The 13,569-nt window shown below is 40.0% G+C and overlaps 1 protein-coding gene across 1 annotated transcript in view; it reads left to right on the forward strand.

The window, feature by feature from the left end:
• The first annotated feature begins 359 nt into the window (after positions 1–359).
• The window catches only part of GALR1 (galanin receptor 1), a 305,782-nt gene continuing 292,572 nt past the window's right edge, over positions 360–13,569 (forward strand). Inside the window, exon 1 of the mRNA XM_063451639.1 lies at positions 360–1,432. Coding sequence (XP_063307709.1) covers positions 758–1,432 — 675 coding nt within the window. The 5' untranslated portion in view covers positions 360–757. The remainder of the gene's footprint in view (positions 1,433–13,569) is intronic.

Here is a 13,569-nt window from a genome sequence, read left to right on the forward strand (position 1 = left end):
TTAAATATTTATCTGTTTATTCCATATAGCTTTTTAATAGAATGTCAATCTGTTCATTGTATCTGTCAAATGATCAGAAACCAGTGTAGCAGAATATTATTATTATTGGTATTTATATAAGTGGACGAGGACCCTTCTCAAAGGAGCTTAAAACTATCTGTCTTTATCCATGTACCTATACTGACTGAGCTTACTACAGGTGGCTACAGGTGTATTTTGACACAAATAAGGACGAGTTAGATCTAATGCAGTGTTTAAACTGGAGGAGAGAGGTGGGGAGTGAGAGACTGAGCACATACTGAACAGGCTGAGCAACAATACAGAGCTTCTGCAGCCCTGACAGCCAGAGTAGAGAGGTGGGGAGGGAGAGGCAGAGCACATAGACGAGCAGGCAGAGCAATCAGGATACAGCTGCTTCAGCACCGACATGATCCAGAGTAGAGAGGTGGGGAGTTCGTCTGCAGAGCACATAGATGATCCGCAAGCACAGAGTGGCAGCAGCAGCGCCCCCTCCACCTCCTTCTGTTCCAGCTCTCACTCACTGACACAACTAACTTCTTGTCTGTGCGCTGAGCTTTAGCTTCCTCTCTCCACCTGTTGGACCTGCAGCACACAGGACGCTTTCTGTACCTCCTTTGGCTATACACCAGGCACCGGTACAATAAGTCGTTACATTGTAGCAAGTTGCTCATTTAAAAAAAAAAAAAAAAAAAATACCTTCTGAAGTTCTCTGAAGCTCAAGCACCAGACCTTGAGGATGGATCAGGCTCTGGAGTTCAGTAACCACAGTGAGCTGTCACTGGAGCTGAATGGCTCCTCGGGGAACACCACTCTAGTTAAACCCCTCCTGGGCATTGGGGTAGATAATATCATTGTCCTGGTCATTTTCGGCATCATATTCGCCCTAGGGGTCTTGGGCAACTCATTGGTCATCACTGTGCTGGCTAGGAACAAGCCGGGGAAGTCCCGCAGCACCACCAACATCTTCATCCTCAACCTCAGCATCGCTGACCTGGCTTACCTGCTCTTCTGCATCCCCTTCCAGTCCACAGTCTATGTCTTGCCAACCTGGGTGCTGGGGGCATTCATCTGCAAGTTCATTCACTACTTCTTTACTCTGTCCATGCTGGTCAGCATCTTCACCCTCTCTGCCATGTCTGTAGACCGGTATGTGGCCATAGTGCATTCCAGGAGGTCCTCCTCCATCCGTGTCTCCAGGAATGCCCTCCTAGGAGTTATCCTCATATGGATCCTCTCCATAGCCATGGCCTCTCCTGTTGCCTACAATCAACGTATCATCCATAGGAGCAACAACCAGACCTTCTGCTGGGAGTACTGGCCAAACCTCAGACAGAAGAGGATATACGTAGTATGTACCTTTGTCTTTGGCTATCTAATCCCTTTGCTGCTCATCTCTTTCTGCTATGCTAAGGTAATAATATTAATAATAGTATATATTACAGTCATTCATATACCTGTGTATTGATTCTTTTAAAAATATTGTGTGTAAATACCAATTTAAAATTCCCACTGGTTTTCTTCATGGTTGAGAACTGAGTTAAATAGCAGCCTCCGAAATCTTGGCACCAAAATTGTATGTTCTTTGAACTAATATAAGGATGAATAAGTTTAGGAACTGTGAGTATGGCATGATTAACTTTACAAAAACACTTACATGTCGTTTGAGTGCAACCAGTCGCTAAAAAGACTGAATTATTTTTTTAATATAATTTCTTGTTTGTTTGTTTGTTTGTTTTGGGGGGTTTTTTTGTTATCAGAGTACAGTACATACATTGTAATATAGATACATGGTCAAAACTATCAAATAAATGTATATTCATTTCTACATTACATATTGTGCTTTAAGCCTTGGATCAAAGCTATATGTCACATTGAAAAAAAGGGAAGGGCAAACAAAAGAAATATGATAACACCATTAAACAATAATAAGCAAATCTGTTAATCTAAAATTGAGATTTTGAAGTATTGTTAAGTTAAAATGAGAGACAAATATTTTAATGCTTCCTAAGGTTCTAATAAGAAAGCTAATATAGGGGCCAGTCAAATTGGTTCACCTAATCTCTATGTTAGCACTGGTGGATGAGAATATGAGCTTATAAAGCAAATTACAAGTGTTAATGCCTCTATTATGCATTTCCTAGATTCCTTAAAACTAACCCCTAAATCAGAGAACACATGGCATCGCTTGGTTGCTATGTAGGTACAGTAGCAGAATGTCCAATGTACAGAACACAGTAAGATAGCCCAGCTACAGGGCATCACTTCTTGGATACATTCCCTTTATGTCTCCAGTGGACACCTTTATCTATTATATCTTCCAATTAACTTCATGGCAAACAAGTGCTGTAGACACAGCACAGTGAATCAATACTAAGCAAAAAATAAATACAAATAGAATACTGAGGCAGATTTCTAGTAGAACAGCTTACAACTTGCAGAAGGTGTAATAACTATTGCAAATATTTTTGCCAAATGCTAGAATCTTAAAATAATCATACCAAACAAAGGATCATTGCATTGTATGTTGCAGTTCTTAAGCTCTACTAAATTGCAGGATAGGCATATTTCACTGGTTTCCATGGTGAATGGTCCACTTTTAAAACTGTACAAAAATACAAAACAACAGACGTTTTCATGAAAAATGATATCAGAAAATTATATCTATTAGTATGATAAGTATTAATATGATCATGATCATAGCAGTCTATTCATGGAGCTCCAACACCACTCATAGCGGTGTATAGTTTGAAGACAGTGTATATACATTAGTGAGAGGCTGAAATGCACTAAAAGCAAATGTGATGCTCTTTGCCTTCAACAGAATACATCATTGGTTACTTCAATATACTTACCTACAAATAATTCCCAGTAAAACTGTGCGACAATGGAAAATGCATCTTACTGGGTGTCATTTATATAAAACTCTTATAGTCTTACAGTGACAAATGTCAAGTGGTCACTAATCCAATGACGTACTGAGAATGAAGCTATTCTCTTTTACGCTCATGAAGTAATGCTTTCAGCACGTCTTATTAGTTTTCTAAATTAAGCTTTATAGAGTTATTTCTACGCAATAAAGAGTATTATCAGATCTGGCTTTTTTTATATTAAATAAGGTGTCTGCATGCTAAACAGTGAATAACTTGGGAATCGACTTGCAAAATTAAAGTTAAAACTGTAGTGATTCAGGGTTATTCATTCAACTTAGAAAATAGACTAACCCAAACAAAGAAAGTTTGCATGGAACTGCAACCACTTTAACCCCTGTTGGCATGTAGATCCAAAAAAATCCATTCCTGTTATCAAGCACACAAGATATTAGGTGGTCCATGTAATTTGCAACTGCCACACTTTTGCATTATCTTGGTGGGCTATATTTGTTATGCATTTTTTCAATAAAGAATAGATTATATTTTAACTTTTATGCTACAAGAACCTTATTTCGTTATACTACTCATCTGTGAGTTGGCTTTATCCTCTTTGCTTTATTCACTAAACTACAAATTACCATGAATTGAGATCCAAATTACAAAAATTAGACTAAAATAGCCAAGCTGTGATTATAACTGAGTTGGAGAATTCTTTTAAATCTGTTATTTTAGCCTTAATTGTGCCATTCAAATTTAATTTGCTACTGTTCAAAGTTTAATGAATAACCCTGTATATAAAAAAATAAAAATAAATGCTGCAATAGAGATTTTGTTCTAGTTTGGCAATTTTAGTTTAAATATTTATCAGTATGGTTGTAAGCTCACCCAACTCACTGTTAAGTGACTAGATTAATATGGTCAGAATCAATCATTAGATTCGTCTTTCCATTTAATGTCAAATTAATATGCGCAGCATTAAATTTTATTTGTAAAAAAACAACTACATACTATTGAGAAATAAGAACATATAGATAAGAACATTAAGGAATGACCATTATAACGCTCATGACCAGAGTGTTAAATAGTCTAAGCACAAATATTGCTGTAATTTTTGAAGCTTTGACTAAGATACTTAATTATCAGACTTTGGTTAACAGTGTACTAAGGGGTAAACATTCAATATTTTACAAATTCTTATCATGTCACACAGAAAACATGCAAAAATGATATAATTTTGCTCAAAAAGAAAATTGTGTTTCTATGAGATGAGCAATTACATAGTAAACACAATAATATATATTGTTTGTCTTCCAGAATATTATACTGGTTATTCGAATGTAAGTACGATGTAACCTCAGCTTTCTCATTTGCAAATGAACCTTTGTAATGTGTTTAAAATCATAATTTTACTGGATTATTTCTATGTTGTAATATCAGCTGTAAATATCCTTTATTAATTAAAGTATGTTTTCATCGTAACTAACTGTTTTATACTATAGTTTTTATAGTATATAGCTTCATTATTATTACTTAGCTAAAATGCTCAATTGGATTGGTCAAGATACACTGTTTTGCTAGTATTATGTTGATGGCTTCAATGAACTAGTGCTACTTTATCAATTTTACTTTTTCAGTCAATGAATGACAGTGAATCAATTAGTGAATCAGACATTTAGACTCATTATTAGTGATATACCTGGCATTATTGATCATAGCAGTAAATCAACAGTAGACTAAAATTATATCTACAGAGAAAAGTGGATTGAAAACAACAACTGTGTATGTAACACAGCAACCCAAAAAATGTTTTTGCCTCCAAAGTGTGATACATGACAGAAGAGTGACCCATATTATTCATAATGTCTGACAATTGGGAATTCAACATTTACAGGGACACTATAGGAACTTAGAGCACTTCAGCTTATTGAAGTGGTCTGGGTACAGTGTCCCTGTCCCTCTTAGTCCTTTTTGAGAAACTGCAATGATTACATTGCAGGACTAAGACTGCCTCTAGTGGCTGTCAATTAGACAGCCACTACAGGCACTTCCTGATGGTTAAGCGACTTTTGGTCGCCTAACTGATGATGGACGTCCTCACACTCGGCATTAGTAAAATCTCCATAGTAAAGTACTGAAGCAATGCTTTCCAATGAGGAGGGCTTAATGCGCTTGTGGCAACTTTGTATTGCTTACAATATAGAATCCTTTTAATGTAAAGTGGGACCTTTACTTTTGTGGAAATTATATAATTGAATAAACACTGAAAATCTTATATAAATTGTGCTAACCTACTTTTTGTCATGTGCAGGTACAGTCAGTGCATAGATTGCAAAAGGGGAGGGGTAAAAAGAAACATTGTTACATTTCTCCCCTTTTTGCATGATTTCTCTAAGCTGACTGCTAGATGTAAAAAAAAAAAAAAGTACTACAATGATTGACGAGGAGCTGAGATGAAGATGACCAGTTGCAGAATAAAGAAGTGTGGATTACTAAACTTAGTAAATCCCTCCCCAATTATATATTTGTTAAACTAGGTGATAAGTAAATATTATATTAAAAGCATAGGAAGTGACAACTCCCCTTTGAACGCTATTCTCTATATAAGATCCACTAATTTCCTAAGCAGCTTCATGCAAATTATATTTATATTTTCTGGTTATCAACATTCTGATTATCTCAATGTGGATCAAACATGGGCCACCAAACATATGCCTGTACAATAGGTAACAGATTGTTTTTCTAATGGTCACTGGTCAGTACCCTAGCAGGATATCACAATGAATAACCAAATGCTTGCCTGACTGCTACAAAATATATGTGCGTATGTGATTTTACTCTAATTAAATAAGGAAAGATGTAGTATTATGAGCCAGGCTCTGGAATCTGGGGATTTTTAATTATTTTTTCTTTCTCATTGAATAGAACAGAACTGACTCTTACAGAGATATTAAATTAAACTTATTGAGAGTTGAAACATTAAGTCTTTCTACACTTGTTGAATTGTTCAGTAAATCATCTTTGGAGAGATGTAAAGTACTCTTATTGCTTACTGAGTTCAATTATGCAATTTCACCTACATAGCGTGCAAACTATTTATTTTAGTTTCTGTTCAGCAATATGTTCTATTTATTGACCTAATAGTACAATACATTTTTTCTCAATTTCTCTGCAGTTACTAAATTCATTTATATAAATGAATTCTATTTAAAAACTTCCAGAATCTTTATTTTATTTCATAATATACATAAAAATATATAAATGATAGATGTAATCAAGCTGCATGCAGTTTGTTCGCAGAAGCCAGATATTTTCCTATTGTATCTGAGCCTCTTATCCCATCACCCTCAAATCAGAAATGAAGACATATATTAAAAAAAAAATGTTTTAAGGGGCACTATGGGCAACCAGACAACTTCATCTCATTGAAGTGGTCTGAGTGCAGTGAGCCTGTCCCCTTAAACCTGGAATGTAAAACATTGTAGATTCAGAGAAACTGCAAAGTTTACATTGCTAGATTAAGACTGCCTCTAGTGGCTGTCTTCCAGATAGCCTCTTGAGGTGCTAACTGCTGTTTGCTGAGTTTAACTCTGAGAAACGACGCTGGTCATTCTCATGCATTGCATGAGGACATCCGGCATTTTGCATGCGCATTAGGGTCCTGTTGCGATGATGTCTGAGGAGGCAGGGAAGGAGCCAATGACGATGGAGACTCAGCGATGGAATCAGATACTTTTTAAAGGGTTTTAAACCCTTTCATTGCAATGGGGAGGCGGGTGGGCAGAGTTACACTATAGCGTTAGGACTACAGCTTTGTATTCCTAACACTATAGTGTTCATTTCATAATAGAAACATTACTATATAACTTCAACATTTTGTATTTAATATTTCTTAGAACGCATTAGTTAAATAATAATAATTAACTCTAATGAAATAGAAAAAGGAAAGTGCACACATTATCATTTTATCTCTGCTATTCATGTAAGAAAATGGATTTTATTGTATACTGAAATAACCCTTGGGCAAAATTTAATACCAGTGATTAAATAACTGTGATTTAGGAATAAATGTGCTTTTTGTAAATGTTGTATACACATGATCAGTAAAATATTCAAGTTTTGGCATGATGTACCCAAGACCATGCCATCTGACTTAAAGAGAAAGCTGTTGTTTCATCTGGCAGTTATTTTTATATGTTGAATTTTATATAGAAAATGACACAAGTTATAGAAAAGTAAAGCGTGTTTATCAGAACCATATTACAATGGAACGAAAAAATGGTTTGTCACCTGGTGACAATAGTTTCAATATTTAACTGTACAGAGCACAACCATTTTTATCTTGATTATGCATGGTCAATAATTGTTATATACACACCGGTTATAGATACAACAAAACAAAAGATAAAGTGATCAGCGCAAAGTAATAAGATATGTGTGTATAAAATCTATTTCACCCACACTAGTAATATATCTGAGTTAAGTGGTGGAGAATACAAAATAAATAGATATACCCTAGATTAGTGAAGTCCCGAACTGTTCGCTGGCGAATAGTTCCTGGCGAACATCGCTTGTTCGCGTTCGCCACAGATGGCGAACACATGCGCTGTTCGGTCCTCCCCCTATTCGCCATCATTGAGTAAACTTTGACCCTGGCCTTTACCTCACAGTCAGCAGACACATTCCAGCCATTCAGCAGCAGACCCTCCCTCCCAGACCCTCCCACCTCCTGGACAGCATCCATTTTACATTCATTGTGAAGCTGCATTCTTAGTGAGAGTAGGGACAGTGTAGCTGCTGCTGATTTGATAGGGAAATTGATAGCTAGGCTAGTGTATTCAGTGTCCACTACAGTCCTGAAGGACTCATCTGATCTCTGCTGTAAGGACAGCACCCCAAAAAGCCCTTTTTAGGGCTAGAACATAAGTCTGCTTTTTTTTTCTGTTTAATGTAATTGCAGTTGCCTGCCTGCCAGCCTGACTGTAATAGATTGATTAGCAGTTAGTTGTCTGCCAGCGTGTGTGTCAGGCTCACAGCGTATACTGTTGCCCACTTGCCCAGTGCCACCACTCACTCACTGGTGTCCCAATAGCTTGCATTTAACAAAAAACAAAACTTTTTTGACTGTAATATAATAGCAATCAGTTTCCTTCACTAGTGTGCGTTTCAGGGCCTGCCCAGTGCCACCACTCACTCTGCAGAGGAGTTGGTGACACCGCCACGAATTGCAGGCAGGCCTGCTGCCACCTCCTCTACTCCTCCTACTCCATCCTCTTCCATAACCTCCTCGGCTGAGTCCTATTCTGCTGCTTCTTGCTCCACATCAACGGCACCCCCCAGCTCCCCAGGTACTGTTCCACATCCTGGATACGGCATACGGGAGTGCAGTGAGCCTGTCCCCTTAAACCTGGAATGTAAAACATTGTAGATTCAGAGAAACTGCAAAGTTTACATTGCTAGATTAAGACTGCCTCTAGTGGCTGTCTTCCAGATAGCCTCTTGAGGTGCTAACTGCTGTTTGCTGAGTTTAACTCTGAGAAACGACGCTGGTCATTCTCATGCATTGCATGAGGACATCCGGCATTTTGCATGCGCATTAGGGTCCTGTTGCGATGATGTCTGAGGAGGCAGGGAAGGAGCCAATGACGATGGAGACTCAGCGATGGAATCAGATACTTTTTAAAGGGTTTTAAACCCTTTCATTGCAATGGGGAGGCGGGTGGGCAGAGTTACACTATAGCGTTAGGACTACAGCTTTGTATTCCTAACACTATAGTGTTCATTTCATAATAGAAACATTACTATATAACTTCAACATTTTGTATTTAATATTTCTTAGAACGCATTAGTTAAATAATAATAATTAACTCTAATGAAATAGAAAAAGGAAAGTGCACACATTATCATTTTATCTCTGCTATTCATGTAAGAAAATGGATTTTATTGTATACTGAAATAACCCTTGGGCAAAATTTAATACCAGTGATTAAATAACTGTGATTTAGGAATAAATGTGCTTTTTGTAAATGTTGTATACACATGATCAGTAAAATATTCAAGTTTTGGCATGATGTACCCAAGACCATGCCATCTGACTTAAAGAGAAAGCTGTTGTTTCATCTGGCAGTTATTTTTATATGTTGAATTTTATATAGAAAATGACACAAGTTATAGAAAAGTAAAGCGTGTTTATCAGAACCATATTACAATGGAACGAAAAAATGGTTTGTCACCTGGTGACAATAGTTTCAATATTTAACTGTACAGAGCACAACCATTTTTATCTTGATTATGCATGGTCAATAATTGTTATATACACACCGGTTATAGATACAACAAAACAAAAGATAAAGTGATCAGCGCAAAGTAATAAGATATGTGTGTATAAAATCTATTTCACCCACACTAGTAATATATCTGAGTTAAGTGGTGGAGAATACAAAATAAATAGATATACCCTAGATTAGTGAAGTCCCGAACTGTTCGCTGGCGAATAGTTCCTGGCGAACATCGCTTGTTCGCGTTCGCCACAGATGGCGAACACATGCGCTGTTCGGTCCTCCCCCTATTCGCCATCATTGAGTAAACTTTGACCCTGGCCTTTACCTCACAGTCAGCAGACACATTCCAGCCATTCAGCAGCAGACCCTCCCTCCCAGACCCTCCCACCTCCTGGACAGCATCCATTTTACATTCATTGTGAAGCTGCATTCTTAGTGAGAGTAGGGACAGTGTAGCTGCTGCTGATTTGATAGGGAAATTGATAGCTAGGCTAGTGTATTCAGTGTCCACTACAGTCCTGAAGGACTCATCTGATCTCTGCTGTAAGGACAGCACCCCAAAAAGCCCTTTTTAGGGCTAGAACATAAGTCTGCTTTTTTTTTCTGTTTAATGTAATTGCAGTTGCCTGCCTGCCAGCCTGACTGTAATAGATTGATTAGCAGTTAGTTGTCTGCCAGCGTGTGTGTCAGGCTCACAGCGTATACTGTTGCCCACTTGCCCAGTGCCACCACTCACTCACTGGTGTCCCAATAGCTTGCATTTAACAAAAAACAAAACTTTTTTGACTGTAATATAATAGCAATCAGTTTCCTTCACTAGTGTGCGTTTCAGGGCCTGCCCAGTGCCACCACTCACTCTGCAGAGGAGTTGGTGACACCGCCACGAATTGCAGGCAGGCCTGCTGCCACCTCCTCTACTCCTCCTACTCCATCCTCTTCCATAACCTCCTCGGCTGAGTCCTATTCTGCTGCTTCTTGCTCCACATCAACGGCACCCCCCAGCTCCCCAGGTACTGTTCCACATCCTGGATACGGCAGTGTCATGCCGTCTTGGGATTGACTTGCCTGAAAGCAGAGAGTCACACCGAACAAGCACTCCTGTCTGCCCTGAATGCACAGGTGGACTCTGCACCAACTGGAGATCGGCAAAGTGGTTTGTGACAACGGAAGAAATTTGTTGGCGGCATTGCATTTGGGCAAGTTGACACATGTGCCGTGCATGGCACATGTGTGTAATCTGATCGTACAACGCTTTATGCATAAGTACCCAGGCTTACAGGACATCCTTAAGCAGGCCAGGAAGGTGTGTGGCCATTTCAGGCATTCCTACACGGCCATGGCGCACTTTTCCAATATCCAGCGGCAAAACAACATGCCAGTGAGGCGCTTGATTTGCGACAGCCCGACACGTTGGAATTCAACACTCCTAATGTTCGACCGCAAGCTCCAACAAGAAAAAGCCGTTGGAGCTGGGAATTTTTTTGCCACGTTACTGGACGTTCATGCACAATGCCTGTAGGCTCATGCATCAGGTTGAGGAGGTGACAAACCTAGTCAGTCGCACCGAAGGCCCCATCAGCGACATCATACCATTTGTTTTCTTCCTGGAGCGTGCCCTGCGAAGAGTGCTTGATCAGGCCATGAAGAGGAAGAGTTGTGGTCACCATCACCACCAGAAACAGCCTTAACAGCATCGCTTGCTGGACCTGTGGCAACGCTGGAAGAGGATGTGAGGAAGAGGAGTCAGAGGAGGAATGTGGCTTTGACGAGGAGGAGGAAGACCAACCACAACAGGCATCCCAGGGTGCTCGTTGTCACCTATCTGGTACCTGTGGTGTTGTACGTGGCTGGGGGGAAGAACATACCTTCAGAGAGATCACTGAGGACGAGAAACAGGACATAAGTAGCTCGGCATCCAACCTTGTGCAAATGGGGTCTTTCATGCTGTCGTGCCTGTTGAGGGACCCTCGTATAAAAAGGCTGAAGGAGAACGACCTGTACTGGGTGTCCACGCTACTAGACCCCTGGTATAAGCAGAAAGTGCCGGAAATGTTTCCGAATTACGGCAAGTCGGAAAGGATGCAGCAGTTCAAAAATCAATTCAAAAGTATCCTTTACACAGCGTATAAGGGTGATGTCACAGCACAACGGGAATCTAACAGGGGAAGAGGTGAAAGTAATCCTCCTCCTCCCACGACCACGCTGGCAAGGACAGGACGCTTTACAGACGTGTTGTTGTTGGAGGACATGCAGAGCTTTTTAAGTCCTACGCATCACACAGCTCTTCGGGGTCCACCCTCAGAGAACAACCCGACCAACAGGTAGCAGACTACCTCACCTTAACTGAAGATATCGACACTCTGAGGAGCGATGAACCCCTTGACTACTGGGTGTGCAGGCTTGACCTGTGGCCTGAGCTATCCCAATTTGCGATAGAACTTCTGGCCTGCCCTGCTTCAAGTGTTCTGTCAGAAAGGACCTTCAGTGCAGCAGGAGGTATTGTCACTGAGAAGAGAAGTAGCCTAGGTCAAAAAAGTCTAAATTACCTCACCTTTATTAAGATGAATGAGGGATGGATCCCGAAGGGACTGACAGTGGGCGATACATTCGACTAAAAAAGGCCTTATGATGGGGACTACTTAACACACCACTCCTATCTGGTGGCACATTAGATTGCATGCGCAGTGCCCCAAATTTGAAGTAGGAGGACCGACCAAGCATGTTTTTCCATCTCCCGCTTCCTAAAATCGATGCCTTATATACACGTCCCCTGATAGGGGACGTAACAGGGATTAAACTGATAAGAATAGTACTACTTAACACACCACTCCTATCTGGTGGCACATTAGATTGCACGCGCAGTGCCCCAAATTTTAAGTAGGAGGACCGACCAAGCATCTTTTTCCATCTCCCGCTTCCTAAAATCGATGCCTTATATACACGTCCCCTGATAGGGGACGTAACAGGGATTAAACTGATAAGAATAGTACTACTTAACACACCACTCCTATCTAGTGGCACATTAGATTGCACGTGCAGTGCCCCAAATTTGAAGTAGGAGGACCAACCAAGCATGTTTTTCCATCTCCCGCTTCCTAAAATCGATGCCTTATATACACGTCCCCTGATAGGGGACGTAACAGGGATTAAACTGATAAGAATAGTACTACTTAACACACCACTCCTATCTAGTGGCACATTAGATTGCACGCGCAGTGCCCCAAATTTGAAGTAGGAGGACCAACCAAGCATGTTTTTCCATTTCCCGCTTCCTAAAATCGATACCTTATATACACGTCCCCTGATAGGGGATGTAACAGGGATTAAACTGATAGGAATAGTACTACTTAACACACCTTATAATAATGCAGAGAGAGACAACGCAGAGAGAGGAGTCTGAAGAAGAGGAGTCAGAGGAGGAAGGTGGCTTTGAGGAGGTGGAAGACCAAACACAGCAGGCATCCCAGGGGGTTTGTTGTCACCTTTCAGGGACCCTTGGTGTTGTACGTGGCTGAGTGGAGGAAGAGACCTTCAATGACATCAGTGAGGACAAGAAACGGGACATGGCTAGCTTGGTATCCAACCTTGTGCAAATGGGGAGTTTGCGGTTGTGCAAATGGACTGTTTGCAGTTGTTTGCGGTGCGTTAAACGGGGAGTTTGGTCTGTCACTGTGAAGCAGGCATACCCCTTACACTACCTGATCGATACAACATCATACCTGATGTTTTAAAGCAGGTTATTCCAAACAATTTAGGAATGTTAAGTGATTTATGCCCTTTATGGATTAAAACCAGACTCTGCATCAACTATGTAATTTTCCATGGGAGTTTTGCCATGGATCCCCCTCCGGCATGCCACAGTCCAGGTGTTAGTCCCCTTGAAACAACTTTTCCATCACTATTGTGGCCAGAAAGAGTCCCTGTGGGTTTTAAAATTCGCCTGCCCATTGAAGTCTATGGAGGTTCGCCCGGTTCGCCCGTTCGCGAACATTTGCGGAAGTTTGCATTCGCCGTTCGCGAACCGAAAATTTTATGTTCGCGACATCACTACCTTAGATGGATTCTTGTAATGATGTTCTTATACACAAAAGGAAGAAGAAAAGAGAAAAACTCATAGGGCAACACAATGATTCATATAATTGATATCCAATGAGTATCCTCATGAATTTACACTCACATTTTATTGAGCCTGTTGGGATAACTGGAAAGAGTATCAGCTTAGGAGTGTAATGGATGAATTTCAATCCAGATAGGGTTGATCTTGTTTCTCAGAGGGAAATGATATAGAGAAAATCAACTCCAGTTATAATAATATCAATAACATTTATTCAAGATATAATAAAAGTTTACCATCTTTGAATTCACGTGGCATTTTTCATATTGTATTTAAATATCAGAAA

This window comes from Pelobates fuscus, chromosome 4, assembly GCF_036172605.1.
Source record: "Pelobates fuscus isolate aPelFus1 chromosome 4, aPelFus1.pri, whole genome shotgun sequence".
Lineage (NCBI taxonomy): Eukaryota > Metazoa > Chordata > Amphibia > Anura > Pelobatidae > Pelobates > Pelobates fuscus.